Consider the following 17,885-nt stretch of genomic DNA (forward strand, 5'->3'; position numbering starts at 1 on the left):
TACATGTTTGTTGACTCACTGACTGACCTGCTGAGGGAGACGAACCTTAACATCCCGGAAGCTCTGTTCAGGCTCTGGCCCTTGGAAATATATGGCCTGTCCCCTCGCAATTATTCTTCCTATTCTCTTCCAGGCAGGCACTTTTTTGATGATCTTGTCTCAAAAGAGCAGTGAAAAATTCCAGAGCAAGGGCCTGGACTGAGACGGGCTTGTGTTCAGGTCTCCAGCCCTGAGCACGAGTGTTCCCACCTAAATTCCTCAGTTCTGGCAACAGCAGCGAGCAACAAGCAACCGGCTGAGATCCTAGCAACAGGTCGTGGCAGAGATGTTTACCTCTCTCACAAAGTAAGGGGCCCAGGCCATCTCCTACCCAGAACCCAAGGGGTTTTCTTGTGCAAGCTGTCCCTGAAATGGGGATCCAGCACTCTCTCCCTCTTCCTCTTGCCACCTCCCATCCTCCACTCCCTAACAGAAAAGCAAAATACATCTGCACCTGCAGCCCTGCTGAGGCCCCCTTCTGCCCACATTTCAAGTAGAGGGTGGAGGCTCAGATTCGTGCTTTCTCACAGGGGCCCCAGCCTGAAGGATGCTGGGCGGAGCCAGACTAGCTGCTCAACAGGTCAGCTGGCTGCTAGGGGTTGCTTAGTGCTTCTGCAGGGACAAGACAGAGACTGGCATGGAGCAGGGGAAGCAGCTGGCTGGCCTCATGCTGGCCGTCACTCTTCTTCAAGGTAAGGGGTTCTGGCAGCCTGGAGGAAGGCTCAGGGGAAGAGATCATCACCAGGGGGGAAACAATATTGGGATCTCTAACCTCAAGCCTACCAGAGCCATCACATTAGAATTCTGAGAAGGAAGGGCAAAAATGAAGCCTCTTACTGTTCTTTGCCAGAGAGAAGCAGTTTCCCTTGAGAGATACGGGGTCCCTGTCTCTTCAGAAGTGAAAACAGAGGACTTTACAGGCTAGAGAGAGGACCCGGATGCCGCCATCTTAGGTCAAATGTAGCCCCAAAGGGCACAGGGCAGGAACCTGAAGAGAAAAAGTATGTGTTTCTTAACGCAGAGCTGGAGTGAGGAGCAGACAGACCGATAAGGCATTTGCTCACTCGGTTGCTCCGCTGGTCAACTGGTCAACAAATATGAGTGAGATCCTATTACATAACAGGCTAGAAGGATATAAGGATGAATAAAAACCTCTGCCCTAGTGAGCTTATAGTCTAACTGGAGAGAGAAGCTTCAGCGTCACCAGATTGAATGTAAGGTGCAGTAAAGGGTGCCTGTATGAATATGCAGTTGGAAATAAACAATAGGAAGTAGATGAACTGGGTCAATGCCTGGAATCTGGACTAGAGATGGTTCTCCACCTACCGGGGGGAGGCTAAAACCACAAAAGTTGTTGAAATCACACAAGTACAATGTGAGATCCCCAAAGAAGAGGAGTGAGGATGGAACTGAGAAGATATTAACCTTTAAAGGGTCATTAGAGAAAAACATCTCGAAGAAGAGATAAGAGGATGATCACAGGGCTGGAATAACCAGATGAGGGCAATACCATCGAAAACCAAAGGAGTAGAGAGCTTCCAGAAGGAAAGAATCCCCAAGAGTATGAAATATTATAGAAAGGTCTGCTGATAGAATATATTTAAAAGTTTAAATCTGTGGAATCTGGCAAAATAAAGGAGGGCCATGCCTGATTTATAACAGTTTCAGTGGGGTAGTATGAGAGTGGAAACTGAATGGAAACATGTAGAAGATACAGGGCAGGTGATAAAGTGCACCAAATGCAAACCATTCTTTATTTCTTTTTTCAAGAATTTTCAGTTTGTTTCTTTATTTATTTATTTACTTTAATGTTTTTATTTATTTTTGAGACAGAGAGAGACAGAGCATGAGCAGGGGAGGGGCAGAGAGAGAGAGAGCGGGACACAGGATCTGAAACAGGCTCCAGGCTCTGAGCTGTCAGCACAGAGCCCAATGCAGGGCTCGAACTCACAGACTGTGAGATCATGACCTGAGCTGAAGTCGGATGCTTAACTGACTGAGCCACCCAGGCACCCCCAGACTATTCTTTAAAGATGTTTGGATGAGGAGAGTTTAAGTGGTAAGTAGAAAAGGAAATAGGGTCTAAGATGAACTATTTTTGAGTGTGAGAGAAATTTGAGCACGTTTCTAGGCTGAAGGAAACGATAGTAGACCAAGGTCCTGGAGTTGATGTTGGAAGGATGGAGTCAAGAGTGGGCTCAAGGATGCAGAGAAGACAACCTTACCATCTGAGACGAAGAGAAAGGAAGATGGCTTTAGTCATGGGTAGGCATGTAGATGGAAAGGAAGCCAGAGGCATCTACATTCTCAGTGAACTAAGTGGAAGGCAGTGCCACTTGCTGAAACCAAGCTGGGTGATGGCTGAGCGGGGGACTTGAAGAAGACAAGCCACCAGTGAGCTGTGTGAACTTGGACAATGCCTCCTTTCTGGGGCTCTGTTGGCTCACTAGTCAACCTAGGAAATGTGGCTACATGAGCTCTCAAGCCCTAAAAAGGAGAAAGACTCAGAGAAGCAAAATTAAAACATGTCAGCAATCAGGTGGATGGACCCTCTCTCCTATAAAATCTGAGTTAGAATGAGGGACCTCTTTGTCCCTCCCATGGTGACCAGGTGGTCAGGAAGAAAGGCTAGCAAGAAATCTTCTTAACGGTTTGTCTTGCTTTTCTTTTTTTTTTTTAATTCAATCATCCAGTCATTCATGCATTCATTCAACAAATGTAAAGCTCTGACCATGTTCCACATACTGTACTAGGTACTATTAGTAATCCGTTCAGTCCTGCTAGAAGTTCTAAAATAGCCGACTCCTTCCAACCGTTTCCATCACACCTTTTTTTCCCATCATACTTCACTTCTGCCCTATCTGTCCCCATCACACGCTCTACATCTAGACGCACTACCTCTCTGTCCTTTTCCAACCCGTGTCTTTGCTCGTCTCTTCTTTCTTCCCAGAATGCTCTTCTCTGTCCGGTGAATTCCTAATCATTCTTTGAGGCCCAGCCAAACGTCACCTTCTCTGTTAAGGTTTCCCTGTCCCTCACTCTTGGGCAAAATCAATAGCTTCTACCCCCTTTCATATGCACTCATGGAAGTACTAAAGATAATTGACAAATTCTATTCTATTAATTGCATACATATTTATTTTTTCTACTTCATTGTAAACCCTTTGGAAGCAAGTTAGTTCTTGTATTACAGTCTTTTTTTTCCACCCTGATTAATCATGCCAGGTACGTAACAGTGCTTAGTTCATGTTTGGATTAAACTCATTTGAGTTGAATTCCCGTGTCAGTGCTCTGTAGTACATCTACCATACAACTCTACTACCCTGAGTTTTGAGACAGATTTGAGGGCTATTGAATACCTACCTCCCCTACGGCATCCAGGGTTTCTACAAAAAAACGGATTACCAAGGCTGAGGATTCTAGAAGTACATACTTTAAAAAGTCTTTACTTAGTGTAGGGGTGGCTGGGTGGCTCAGTCAGTTAAGGGTCTCTTGATTTCATCTCAGATCATGATCTCACAGTTCGTGGGATTGACCCCCAGGTTGGGCTCCATGCTGTTAGTACGGAGCTTGCTTGGGACCCTCTCTCTCTCTCCCTCTCTCTGCCCCTCCCCTGCTCACACTCTCTCTCACTCTCTCAAAATAAATAAATAAACATTTCTTTTAAAAGGTCTTGGGGCGCCTGGGTGGCTCAGTCGGTTAGGCAGCCGACTTCGGCTCAGGTCGTGATCTTGCGGTCCGTGAGTTCGAGCCCCGCGTCGGGCTCTGTGCTGACCGCTCAGAGCCTGGAGCCTGCTTCAGATTCTGCGTCTCCCGCTCTCTCTGACCCTCCCCCAGTCATGCTCTGTCTCTCTCTGTCTCAAAAATAAACAAACATTAAAAAAAAACTTTTTAAAAGGGGGGGCTTTAGTTGGTGTAAGCCCACGTTTGGCCAGAACTTTAGCTGCTAAAAAAAGCAGAGCATTCCAGACTACACAGGCAATACCCTTATGAATATTGCAGTACCGTTCTGACGCTAACCACCCAGAGTTAATATCAGACTCCACAGGTTAAGGGCACACTGTCCCCAACAAGACTGCCCTCATTTTAAATTCCAGGCACAAGTTCAGAGGTTCCCATACCACCTACACTTCTGACACACGGAGTACAAAGCTGGAGGGTTCCCAGATTTGATGATATGTTAGAACAACGCACGGAACTCGGGAAAGTGCCGCATTTACTATTACAGTTTTAGTATAAAAGAATAAAATCAGGATTTTCCATGAAGAAGCACATAAAGTCAAGTCTGAGAGGGCCCTGAACACAGAGCTTCTGTGCTTTCTCCCTGTGGAATCAGAGTACATCACCCTCCTAATACATTGTGTTGACCAACAAGGAAGTTCCACTGAGGTTTTTGGTTGTTGTTGGTTTGTTGTTTTTTTTTTAATTTTGTTTATTTGAGACAGAGAGAGCGTGTGAGCATGGGAGAGGGGCAGAGGGAGAGAGAGAGAGTCTCAAGCAGGCTCCCTGCTCGGCACGGAGCCTAACATGAGGCTCAATCTCACGACCCTGGGATCATGACCCAACCTGAAATCAAGAGTCAGACGTTCAACTGACTGAGCCACCCAGGTGCCTGTGCACTGAGTTTTTATTGGGGTTTCATGACATAGGTATAATTGATTGAATAATTGGCCATGTGACGGAACTCAATCTCCAGCCCCCTTCCCTTCCAGGGCTCAAAGTCCTAGATTACATGGTTCTTGACCAGCCCCATCCTGAGTCATCTCATTAGCATAAACTCATATATGGTCCAAAAGCCCACTAAGAATAACAGACAATCTTATCGCTCATGAAATTCCAAGGCTTTAGAAACTCCCTCCCAGGAATCCAGGACAAACACCAGACACATTATTATACAGCACCCTGAATTCAATTTGATGATTTAGGCTACACTTCGATGAAATAAGTATAAATACCGTCCACTCCCGTAGATTAGGATCTCTCTCTATCTTGGCCTCAAATGACTATGGAAATGCTACCTCAGGGCATCTGAATGACTCTATGCCCAGCTAATCCGCTCTCTGTCTTCTATCTCTACAGGTACTCTGGCCCAGTCAAAACAAGGTAGGGTGCATGGCTTCTTTCTGTCCTCAAGTCTCATGGAAATATGGTTCCTACCATAGTGGTCCTACAGGAATGAGTGATGGAAGGGATGGGATGATGAATGATAAATAGCAAATCTCTCGTTGCCTTCCAGATGAGTGGCCAGTCATGAACAGGTGGTTTTCCTGTAGCTAAGCGATTCATTCTCTAGTTCTTGGAGTAGAAACAGGACACTAGCAGCTACGGCCTATTCAAAGTGAGACTCATGAACCAACAGCATTAGCATCACCTGGGAGATGCCACATTGCAATCCCTTCCCAGAACTACTAAATGGAACCTGAAATTCTCACTAGATCCCCATGTGATCCATGTGCACATTAAAGTTTGAGAAGCACTGCTGTAATGGTCTGGTCCTGATACCCCAGGGCAGGGAGAATTCCAGAGGAGAGACCCTTAACAGACCATGGCTTTTTCCCTTTTCAGAAATTCCTGTGGTAAGAGTAAACAGCGATCGAGAAGATGGTTTGGTACTTCTGACTTGTGAGTCACCAGACAAAGATGTCACATGGTTTAAAGATGGGAAGGAAATGCAGCCCCACAAAAAGAATAAAAATATACAGAATCTGGGAAGCAGTATCAAGGACCCTCGAGGGATATATTGGTGTCAAGGATCCGAGAACCGCTCAAGAACACTCCAACTGTATTTCAGAAGTATGTAATCCCCTTCGGTTCGTTTGTCGTACAATTAATCAGTACTTGCTGTTCTGGTGGGCTTCCTGCCCCGGGTGGGCGAGTATGGAAATAGACACGAAACCGTTCTGGCTCTCTTAATCTCAGCTTGCCTCTTTTTGAATATAACCACACAGTTCCCCCAATCTTCTTGGAAAAGCATAACCGGTCCTATAAAGCCTGGTTTGGTTTTGGATGGACCCCCACGGATTGGAGCAGTCGGCTTTTGCTGCTATAAACTGAGTTGGTGTAGCTAGGGGAGACAGAGGAGATTGCAAGGTGAGCGGCAATCAAATGTAGAAGGCAGTTGACCACGGAGAAGAAGATCTGATCTTCCTTCTATTTCATATAGTTCCTGGTGGTAAGACTACATGGGCTTGCTTCCCCAGGACACCTGGGCCATAGAAGGACATCAAGAAGTATTGCATTCTTAGTGCAGGCGTCCTCCCAGGCAATTCCTTTCCATACCATGCACAGAGGAATCTGCAACCCTAAATATAGGCATTATCACTTGTAGGCAAGAGAAAAAGATTCAGAAGAACCACTTTCACACCCTGAAGGACCTTGTCCCTCCCTTTCCCCACAGTGTGTCAGAACTGCATTGAACTAAGCGGAGCCACCGTATCCGGCTTTGTCTTCGCTGAGATCATCAGCATTTTATTCCTTGCTGTTGGGGTCTACTTCATTGCTGGACAGGATGGAGTTCGCCAGTCAAGAGGTAAGAAGAAGGTTCTTGAATGAGAGAGGAGGCCACCTAGGACCCTCAGTTTCCTTCCTACCGACATAGACCCAATAGAAGAGACGAGGTAGGCATGCGTTGTGGACGCGCACAGTTGGGTGAAAAGGACACCGCTTTTTCACAGCATGCATGCCCGTCACAAGATCCACCTCCCTCTGGTTTTCCTCTGTGTTTTTAAAAAACTCTTCACTGTCGTAAAACCTACATATAGAAAAATGCATGAGTGACAAGCATACAGCTAAACAAAGCAAACACACTCATGAATCCAACACCCAGTTCAAGACCGAGAATATTACCAACACCCTAGAAGTCCCCTCTGTAGTCAATTCCGGCCTCTCCCTAGCCCTCAAAGTGAACACTATCCTGACTTCTAACAACATTGATTAATTTTGCCTGTTTTCACTCCTTATGTCAGTGGACTCATACAGCAGATACTCGTGTGTGTGTTTCTTTCACTCAAAATACAGATACATGCTTGTGAGATGTATCTGTATTCTCGTATGAAGATGTATTTCACTAATTCTCACTGCTAGCTAGTACTCTAGTGTGTGAATAGAACCCAATTTATTAGCCACTCTACTTTGAGTGTTTTGTTTATTTTTTGTGCAGCTTCGGACAAGCAGACTCTGTTGTCCAATGACCAGCTCTACCAGGTAAGGGAAGGGGGAATGAAAGAGACATTGCTACAATTCGGGGTAAAATTTGGAGGGGGGGGGCAGGTTATTTGGAGGATACCGTACAGATAAGGAACTACTTAGGGCATACCAGATGATTACATAGTTACCCTTTGAGCAGAACGGATGAAAGAAAAAGAAGGGTTGAGAGAGACTGAGGTCAGGATCTAGTGAGAAAAAGTTGAAGGACACACTGAGAGGGACACACAAAGAAACCGTATACAGAGCCTCCCTTCCCCCTTGTCCTCTCTCCACCCCCAGGACAGGGAAGCACCCACTCCAAAGGCTTGCACGTGAAAAAGCATTCAATAAATATGCATCAAATTAATTCAGAGAGGGGGAGGGAAGATGAGTTTATGACCGTGCTGTCCTTTTTAGCCCCTCAAGGATCGGGAAAATGACCATTACAGCCACCTTCAAGGAAAACAATTGAGGAAAAATTGAACTCAGGACTCAAAGTAGGTGTGTTCTTCTATACCAATTCTAAGAAATTACCTTTCCTTTACCTGCCCTTCCAACTGCTGCCAAGTCTGTCTCCTTTCCCCAACCAGCTCTAAAGCTTAGGGGAGAGTGGGTGACTGATAATTCTCTGTGGTGCGGGACTGCTCTGTGCATTGTAGGGTTTTTAGCAGCATCCCTGGCCTCTGTCTGCCAGATGCCAGTGGTGCCCCCAGCCGTAACAATAAAAAATATCTCCACATAGGGACGTCTGGGTGGCTCAGTTGGTTAAGCTTCCAACTCTGTGTTGACAGCTCAGAGCCTGGAGCCCGCTTTGGATTCTGTGTCTCCCCTCTCTTTCTGCCCCTCCCCTGCTCACTTGCCCTCTCTCTCAAAAATAAATAAACCTTACTTTTTTTTCTTTTTTTTTTTTTTTTTTAAATCTCCAGATATTTCAAATGTCTCCTCCAGGGCAAAATCACCTTTTGTTAAGAACCACTGACCTCTATTAACTTTCAATCAACCAATCAATCAATCAGAAGTTCTGATCCAATCAAGCAGGAAAAGTGTCTATCAGGAAAACAAGACCCAAGCATTATTTGGTTTTCTGAACCCACCCCAATTTTTCTTTTTTCAATCCAGGTGTCCTCCCTTCTGGATAGGTCTCAGGAACATAGCAATACGTTTTGGAGCACTCCTAGCTGAGAGAATCTCAGCCCTAAATCTAGATTCAAGTTTCCCAAAGGCGACAAATGGAGAAGAAAGGCCATCAGAACAAATTTGGATTTTTCTCAAAATCAAACCAAATTAAAGGAAAATAATATGTATGGTGTTGCAGGAGCGCCACCTATTGGAAGGTAGTTTTTCTGTAAAAGAAGATTGAAAAGATCTAACAACCCCCTCTATTTGAATATTATTTTTTAAAGTTTTAATTTTTGTTTACTTTTTGTATGTGTCATAATTTACTTGGTTTAAATATGCAATGAAAGGTCTCCCTCCACCTCCATCCCCAGCCATTCAGCTGTCCTCCCCAGAGACAAAACAACATACTAGTTTCATATAAGGTGTTATAAATCAGAGTATTCTAGGCATACACAAGCAAACTCTTAAGTACACGTTATTCTCCCTTTCCCTATTTTTCACACCAATGGTATCATACTGTCTACATCTTGCACTTTCACCTAATAAAACCCTAAGATTGATGCAGCTGGGTGGCTCAGTCAGTTGAGCATCTGACTTTTCATCTCAGCTCAGGTTATGATCTCATGGTTCATGAGTTCAAGCCCCACGTTGGGCTCTGTGCTGACAGCGTGAAGCCTGCTTGGGATTCTCTCTCTCTCTCTCTCTCTCTCTCTCTCTGCCCCAACCTCTCTCTCTCTCTCTGTCTCTCTGTCTCTCTCAAAATAGATAAATAAATTTTTTAAAAAATAACCTTAAGATTATTTCATATCAATAAGTAAAGGAACTTTTTTTTTAATGCAGCCACGTTGTACAGATACGCTATATTTTATTTAACCAATGCTCTACTGATGGACATTTAAGTTGCTTCCAATATTTTGTTCTTACGATGCTGTAATGACTAACATTGTATGTCATCTAAAAAAAATAATTGTATTGAGGTATAGTTTACATACCATAAAATTCACTCATTTTAAGCAATTTCTCCTGTTCTCCGTGTTAGAGAATTTACTCAATTGTACCATCATCACCATAAACCAGTTGTAGAACATTTTCATTGCGTTTCTTCAGATTCCTTGTGCTGTTTCCAGTCATTCCCTGTTCCCACCCTCAGCCCCAGGCGATGACTATTATCTTTTCTGTCGCATCAGATTTGCCTTTTCTGGACATTTCATATAAATGGAATTATACAAGCTGCTCTGGACATTCTCATGTTAATCTTTGTGTGGGTGTCTTCATTTTTCTCGGGTTGATTCATGGGTGTGAAGAATTGCTAGATTGTATGGTAAATCTCTGTTTAGCTTTTTAAGAAACTCCCTGTACCATTTTACATACCCACTAGCAATGGGTGAGGGTTTCTGTTTCTCCACATCCTCACCAATATTTGTTACTATATATTTTTTTAGTATAGCCATTCTCGTAGGTATAAAATGGTATTTACTGGACCTTTAATTTGCATTTCCCTAATGACTAATGATGTTGAACATCTTTTCACATGCTTATTAGCCTTTCTTACATCTTTCGTGAAATGTCTATTCAAATCTTTTTTTTTTTTTAGTTTTTTTTTTTTTGTCTCACTGTTGAAAGAGTTCTTATATATTTTGAATACGAGTCTTTTATTACAAGACATTATTTGGAAATACATCTACCAGTCTGCGGCTTGCCTTCTCATTCTCTTCATGGTGACTTTTGAAGCACAAAGAAAATTTAATTTTGATGAAGTCCATTTTATCCATTTTTTCTCTTATGGATTGTGCCTTTGGTATCATGTCTAAGAACTCTTTGCCAAACCCAAGATCACAAAGATTTCTTCTATGTCTTCTTTTTACAGTTAAAATTTCCATAGTTTTAGTTGTGACATTTGAACATGCTTAAGACTATTTGTAACAAATACAAATAAATGAAATTTGGATTCTGTAATGTGTTTGCACTTGCAATTTTATTAAATATTGCCAAATTGCACCTAATGGAGGTTGGACCAGTATATAGTCCTAATAATAATAATGGAGAGTGTCTTTTACTCCATACTTTTTGAGCTTTGCCAATCTGATAAGTTAAATATAGCATCGCAGTGTAGTTTTAATTTACATTCTTCTTATAAAAAATGAGAGCCACGAGTTTTTCCCTCTCATGATATACAGGCTCATATCTTTTTTATCTTTTTCTGATTGACTTGCAACAGCTCTTTACATATGTGGGAAACTAGATCTTTTGTCTGTGATATTAGTTGCAAATATTTTTCCAACTTTGGTATTTGTTCTTTGACTTAATGATGATTGGTTTTCTGTGCACATTTTACAAATATCTGCATATAATGCAGAATTCGTTGGTCTTTTATGGCTTCTAGGTTGTTTCCTTTTTTTTTTTTTTTTTTTTTTTTTTTTTTTTTTTTTTTTTTGAGAGTCTGGATGACTTTATTCTTTAAATGGTTTTACCCTTCTCATAGCTCCAGGTGAGACTGAGAGCACTGACCCGGGCTATCCCTCTCTCCATTGTCTGACCAGTCACAGAGAGAAGCCAGCAGGATGCTGGCAGAGTCTGACGGCCCTTCTGGGGATGGAGCTAAAGGGGCCTCCCCCAGTCAGGGGGTACTTGAGCTCAGCTGCAGTGGGCGACAAAATGGGGTCGACAGATAGGTGACAGAGAGCTTCAGAATACCTCACAGGGTTGGACAAGGGCTAGGGATGGGACGCAGGGACCCTCGGGGGCTCACGACAGTTACTGACCTAAGGAAGGGCCTAGGAGAGGGAAAGGTGAAGAGCTTGGGGGGAGGGACAGAGCAATTCAAAGGAGGGCACAGAAGAACTTCTTCTCCCAGAAGAGGTTCTCCAAAGTGGGCACAGGGGTGATGAGGGGATCCTCGCAGGAGTGGGCATCACAGTAAGCCATCAAGTCTGGTGCTGCCTTGAACACCTTTATCCGGCACAAGGTGGCTTCACTCTTAAGCTGTTCCACCATCTTGCGGGCTTGCTCAGTACTCATTGTGCTGTTCACAGGGGTCTCCGCTTTCATCCTGAGGCCACCGGCAGCGAGGGCCCTGTGGGGTAGTCAGCGGGGTGCACAAAACCTGCCTGAGATGGGTGCCCCACCTTGCAGGAAGTTGCACCTGAAAGTATCTACTGCAGCAGCAGAAACAGCTGATACAAAGAAGGCCACTGGGGAGGGTCAGGGCACAGGTCCCTCGAGGGCTGGACCCAGTTCCTGCAGCTCAAGCACTCTAGGCTGTTTCCTATTTAGAAAGATCTTCCCCATTTTAAGATTATTCTTTTAAGAATTTTTTCCTATGAATTCCACCAGCATTTTTATGGTGTCATTTCATACGTTTAAATCTTTGATCCATCTTGAATTCATTTTAATGCAAAGGCCAAATATATTGACTAATTTTTAAACTGTATAGCTATCCAGTTATTCCAGAACTATTTTTTTTTTAAGTTTATTTATTTATTTTGAGAGAGACAGATTCAGCATGAGACGGGGAGGGGCAGAGAGAGAGGGAGAATCCCAAGCAGGCTCTTCACTGTCACCGCAGAGCCCAACGAGGGTCTTGAACCTATGAACATGAGATCATGACCTGAGCAGAAACCAAGAAGTGGACCCCTAACCAACTGAGCCACCCGGGTGCCCCCCGGAAATATTTTTTGAATGATCCATCTTGTGCCTATTGATTTTAAGTGGTGTCACCACTCCAATTTCACCAGACAAGTACATTTACAGTGTTGTGCAACCATCACCACTATCCATTTCAAGGACTTTTCATCATCTCAACCTCTGTACCCATTAAACAATAATTCCCCATTCTTCCCTTCCCCCCAGCTCCTAATAACCTCTATTCTACTTTTCTATGTCTATGAATTTGTCTATGCTAGGTACCACATATAAATGGAATTACACAATATTTGCCCTTTTGTCTCTGGCTTATTTCATATAACAATGTTTTCAAAGTTTATCCATGTTACAGCATGTATTAGAATTTCAGATTTTTTAAGGCTGCATAACAGTCAATTGCAGGTATATACCACATTTTGTTTATTCATTCATTCATCCCTGGACATTTTGGGTTGTTTCCACCTTTTGGCTAGTATGAATAATTTTGCTACGAACATTGGTGTACAAGTACTTGTTTGAGTCTCTGCCTTCAATTCTTTGAGGTTTATACCCAGCAGTGGAATTTATTGCATCATATGGTAATTCTATGTTTAACTATTTGAGGAACCACCAAAAATTTCCCCAAAGTGCTGCACTGTTTTACATTCCCATCAGCAACGCTCAAGGGTTGCTATTTCTTCTCGACAACAACACATATTTTCCTTTTTTTCTTTTTCTTTTTTTTTCCTTTTTTCTTTCTATTTATTTATTTATTTATTTATTTATTTATTTATTTATTTTGGTAATAGGCTTCTTCCTAAAGAATGTGAGGTGTTATTTCATTGCAGTTTCAATTTGCATTTCCCTAATTAGCGACATTGAGCATCTTTTCGTGTGCTTATTAGCCATTTGTATATCCTCCTTGGAGAAATGTCCATTCAAGTCCATTGCCCATTTTTGAATCACATTGTGTGGAGTTTTTGTTGTTGAGTTGTATAAGTTCTTTACATATTTTGGATGTGAATCCTTTGTCGGATATATGATTTACAAATATTGTGTTTCATTCTATGAATTGTCTTTTCACTTGCACTCTTGAAAAGTATGCTGCTTTCACAGCCTTTGTGTACCTCAAAGTAACCTTGTAGCATGCATATTGACACTTTACAGCAAGAAAAATAAAATCCAAAGCTACCGTATCTTAGCACACTGCCTGACACCTAATAAGAGCTCAAAATTTTATGTTACTATTATTGTTGTTATTGCCGTTGTTGCCTCATAGATAATAATAATCTATGAAGAGCAACAGAAGCCGCTTCAAAAAGGCACGACACTCGTATTTCACCAAGCTCCAGGCGGCCCCGCGGACACCCCACCTCCCCAATGCTGTCTTTCTCAGCCCCTCCTCCAACCCGGCCCCGCCCCCCAGGAGCCCAGAGGCACTTCCGCCCCGCCCACCAGGCTGACGCATGCGCCGTCGAGGTATTTGCGCGCCAGTTCCCCGAGCTGGGCGGCACACCCTGTTTCCGGCGCCCGGATGAGATTCCGCAAGGCCTGGCGCCTGGTCGTGATGTAAGCTCCGGTTGTCGTGCTGAGTCGGAAGTGGGAACCCTTCGGCCGCTAAGACTTCTGTCGTGTCGTCGCTGCTGGCCTTTCAGGCTCTGGTAAGAGAGGAAATAGCTTCAGGGGAGGGGGTCGTTGAGTCTGCGATGGGATATTTTTCTCCTAGTTGAATGCCGCTCTGGGCCTCTGCACTTTTGCCTCCAAATTCCTTCTCCTGTGCTTTCCTGACCCTTGACCCTCTCCTTCATGAACTTCGACTCTGTCTGATTTGGGAACCCTTTACAGTGCCCCCAGCTTCTGGCATCTCTCCCCTTCTTTGCCATTCCCTTCCAGGAAAAGGCCAGAATACTGGCCATGTATTATCTTTGACTTCCTTCCTCTGGAATGAGCGCCGAGTGGGTGGGTCTCCTTCCTTGCCGCGAATCCCTTATGGAACCTGGAGGGATGACATGTAAAGCGTAGACAGCAAATAGCCAGATACCAAAGAAGGTAATATGAATTAAGCACGGGACGCAGTAATCAAGCCAGCTGAATACATATGGCAAGATGGTGACATTTCTTCAGCCACCTGATCAGTTCACTACTCAGAACTCTCCTGGCACTCTGCTTCGTTCTCCCTCAGTAAAAGGGTGTAGAAGACACTAATAAGATTGCGTAACCACAGCTCGGGAGCTTATATTTGATGGGTCTTCTCTTTGGGATCAGTTTTTCACTCCCAGAACAAGGATGTGTTTAGTCTCACTGTTTTGCTCTCACATGGGAGTCCTCCTGAGATAAAATGGGACCCAGGAAAGAATGCTGTCAGCTTTTTAACTCGATGAGATCCTTTTAACTTGCTGAAATGTTGTTAGGATCTCTTGCCACATTATCAGGACCTGAAAGGATTTGGGCGTGGAACATATAACAATGAAAACATTTTAATTCTTTTTTGGTTTAATGTATGTATTACTCACCAGGACAGAGACCTTACTGAGTATGGTTTAGTAGAGCTTGATTTTGCCAATCCAGTTTTATGAAGTATTCTACGTATTTCTGTTTAAAAGCATTACTAAGTCTGATGTTAAAACATTTGTGTGCTCACCTTTTTAAGAGCTGACATTGGTCCTTAGGGATTAGCAGTACGGTTCATAAACAAAAGATTGAATGGAGGTGGGGATGAAAGGATTTTTGTAGGACTGGAAATAAGTAGCTATTATAGATGTAGACCCTTGCAGGGAGTATTATCTGAGTGAATTGTGTTTTTAAGTAGGAAATATTAAAAAGGAATCAAATCCGGGGCACCTGGGTGGCTCAGTCAGTTGAGCGTCCGACTGCTGCTCAGGTCATGATCTCAGTTCGTGGGTTCAAGCCCCACCTCGGGTTCTGTGCTGACAGCTCAGAGTCTGGAACCTGCTTTGGATTCTGTGTCTTCCTCTCTGTCTGCCCTGCCCTGCTTGTGTTCTCTCTGTCTCAAAAATAAATAAATAAACATTAAAAAAAAAGAAAAAGGAATCAAATCCAAAAGCTCTTAAGGGTTGGTGGTGCCACCACCAACAGGATGGTGCTGTATCTCTGTATGGCAGTTGAAAACAGAAGATTATAAATAATCTGTGCCATTGAATATTAAAACAAAATATCAGGGTTCCATTTTATCAGATCTTTTGGAGTGGGTGATATCTAGGTGCTCTTAACATTTGTGAGACCATTGATCATCTCCACAAAGACTCCCATCAAGTGATCATTCCTCCCTTTTCCTATGAAACTTTTCTGTAAGTGGTTACACAGTATTTGCCATTTGACTACGACAGTAGCTTGTGCACAGAGTTGAAGTTCATATGAAAAAGATGAACTTAGTGAGGACAGGCAAAAGCTTTTGTTCTTCAAAAAGACACAAAGCGGAGATGACAAGAGATTTATTTCTGTCTGTACCCTATACATGCTGAGATACCAAAGAGCCACAAGTGTCTGGCCCGGAAGTTTGAGCTGCTACTGTGACCCAAGACACATAGCAAAGCCCTTGTAGGATCATGGGTGCTGCTATTGATTACAAGGTCAGGAGTAATTACATGTAAGGTTAAATCATTTAATAAATATGTATGTGGGATTTTGTGATGGTGATATATAATGCCAGACACGGAAGAAAACCTAATCAGACATGAAAATGTACTCAAATTGCTTCCTGTCTAGCAGGGTAGAAGATTTGCATTAGGAATACAGCATAGAAAGTTATAAATCCTATTAATATAGATAAAATGTAATGGGAAGCTAGCTTCTTTTTATAATATGACAGTATAGTATTGAGAAAGGAGGAAATAATGCCATTTATTATCATAAACCCTGTTCATTTGTCTTGATAGTCTTAGGATCCTGTCTTTTCATATGTTCTGTATTCCTAGCTTTCAACTTCCTTTCTACAAACATGGTGCAGATGATGCATCATCTCCTTTGTATTAAACTAAACTCTTCTCAATTGTGGGGGTTTTCTTTAATAAGATCCTATTTTTAAGTAATCTCTATACCCAATGTGGGGCTCAAACTTAGAACCCTGAGATCAGGAGTTGCATTCTCTACTGACGGAGCCAGCCTGGCGCTCCTCAGTTGTGTGTTTAAAAACCCCTTGGAGGGGCGCCTGGGTGGTTCAGTCGGTTAAGCGTCCAACTTCGGCTCAGGTCATGATCTCACAGCTCGTGAGTTCGAGCCCACTTCGGGCTCTGTGCTGACAGCTCAGAGCCTGGAGCCTGCTTTGGTTTCTGTGCCTCCCTCTCCCTCTGCCCCTCCCAGCTCACGTTCTGTATGTCTCTCTCTCTCTCTCTCTCTCTCTCTCACAAAAATAAACAGTAAAAAAAATTTTTTTAAACCCCTTTGAATTGGCTTTTATATATATTTGTGTATATATGTATATTATATATACATATTACACATATGTATATATTTGTATATATATGTATATATATATGTAAATATATATATATTTTAAACCCCTTTGAATTGGCTTTTATATATATTTGTATATATATGTATGTTATATATACATATTACACATGTAATATTATATATTACATATTATATATTATATATTTACACACACACACTGAAAGACTTTCCCTTTCCATCTCTCAACTCTTTTCCTATAGGTTACTTAGTTTTGGGCTAAGGCTTTTCTAGATGATGGAAAGATCACAATTCCAGGATTATATCATACCCCCTAACAATCCAAGCAGGAAAAAAGAGTTCCTTTTTCTGTACATTTCAGCCAAAGGCCTAAAGCTGGACGTTCATTGATCCTGATAGGCCTTGTTAGGGTCTTGTGCCCACCCCTCAGTCACTTTGGCCAGAATACGCTGTACTCTTTTTGGCCAGGCCAGATTCATATGGCCATTCCTAAAGCTAATGTGTGAGACCATCTTCTGAACACATGGGCTGGGAATGGGATGGATCCCCAAAGAAAGAATGTGGGGTGTCACGTTGAAAAAAGAGGATGATGTTTTGAAGACAGAAAATAACAAGAGGTCATTACACTTTTTGCATTCCTCTGGACTTTAGGGTACCTTAGGATAGAGGCAGAGTGGCGGTCAGCTAACAATAGACAATCAATGTCTTAACTTGAATTAGGGGTAACAGTTAAGCCTGTGCAGTGGTTAAATGAGGGGAAAGTCCTCTCAAGGATTGTTGTGAATTCTAGCACTAAATGTGCTATCTTTATTTTTGATTGTTAAGCTTAACTAAACTATACATAACAAAAAATAAAATACATAGAGCAACATCTAACAGTTCAGTTCCTGGAGCATTAAAGCCCAGAACCATGCTGAGAGGAGTCTAGACTGCGTGCCTAAGTCATTACAGATAATTAGCCATTAGCTCTTATGTAGAAAACGGGACAGAGGAGCGTGAAGCAGCTGGCGGAGATGGCGCAGGATTGTCAAGTGTTAAAATCTCTCTTCCACCCAATAATAAGGGTAACTTTTCCAACTCACATTGGCTTTTGTTAATATGATTCTATAAGGAGTCTTACATCAGTAGATTAAAGATAGGCCAGTTTTTTTTTTTTTCTCCTTCTTTCATACCCCATCCCCACTCCTTTTGAGGCCTCTGTCCTCTTAGCAGTCAACATCCTTGTGGGCAGAATAGTCCTACCCTTTGTCTCTTCCCACCCTTTTCAGGGTTGTGTTTCTATGCCATGGCCTTAAAATTTCAGAAAGGGGAGAAAGCCTTTCAGGGTGCTCTGCTCCTCCCACTGTGCCACTGAGTCCCCTTGGCGCTTGAATGAGGACCTGTAGTCAGAAGGGTGCAAATGCAGGCTCAGTCAGCTCCACTAAATACCTTCCAGGTATATATCTATTTCCTGTTACACATTAGGGACATGTGTGTGTCTGCGGGGGTAT

The 17,885-nt window shown here is 42.9% G+C and overlaps 3 protein-coding genes across 6 annotated transcripts in view; 2 read left to right on the top strand and 1 right to left on the bottom strand.

Moving 5' to 3' along the window:
* Positions 1-571: 571 nt before the first annotated feature.
* On the top strand, positions 572-8,805 carry CD3G (CD3g molecule). Of its 4 annotated transcripts, none has more exons than XM_030331743.1 (7): positions 572-731; positions 5,119-5,142; positions 5,605-5,832; positions 6,437-6,568; positions 7,199-7,242; positions 7,642-7,725; positions 8,344-8,805. In XM_030331743.1, exons 1-6 carry the CDS (start codon positions 677-679, stop codon positions 7,705-7,707), a joined length of 549 nt encoding a protein of 182 aa, XP_030187603.1. In that variant the 5' UTR covers positions 572-676; the 3' UTR covers positions 7,708-7,725; positions 8,344-8,805. The 4 variants fall into 4 exon arrangements, with proteins under 4 accessions (XP_030187603.1, XP_030187605.1, XP_030187601.1 ...); XM_030331745.1 differs by having other exon boundaries at positions 7,642-7,721; XM_030331741.2 differs by having other exon boundaries at positions 573-731; positions 8,151-8,805.
* A 2,318-nt stretch (positions 8,806-11,123) lies between these two features.
* LOC115524945 (guanine nucleotide-binding protein G(I)/G(S)/G(O) subunit gamma-3-like) lies at positions 11,124-11,391 on the bottom strand. Its single transcript, XM_032594983.1, has one exon. The coding sequence runs from the start codon at positions 11,389-11,391 to the stop codon at positions 11,164-11,166; it is 228 nt and encodes a 75-aa protein (XP_032450874.1). The 3' UTR covers positions 11,124-11,163.
* Positions 11,392-13,518: 2,127 nt separating this feature from the next.
* Positions 13,519-17,885, top strand: part of UBE4A (ubiquitination factor E4A) — a 35,626-nt gene continuing 31,259 nt past the window's right edge. The window contains exon 1 of the mRNA XM_030331733.1: positions 13,519-13,625. The gene's annotated coding sequence lies outside the window, so the exon portion shown is untranslated. The remainder of the gene's footprint in view (positions 13,626-17,885) is intronic.

This window comes from Lynx canadensis, chromosome D1 (genome assembly GCF_007474595.2).
Source record: "Lynx canadensis isolate LIC74 chromosome D1, mLynCan4.pri.v2, whole genome shotgun sequence".
Classification (NCBI taxonomy): Eukaryota; Metazoa; Chordata; class Mammalia; order Carnivora; family Felidae; genus Lynx; species Lynx canadensis.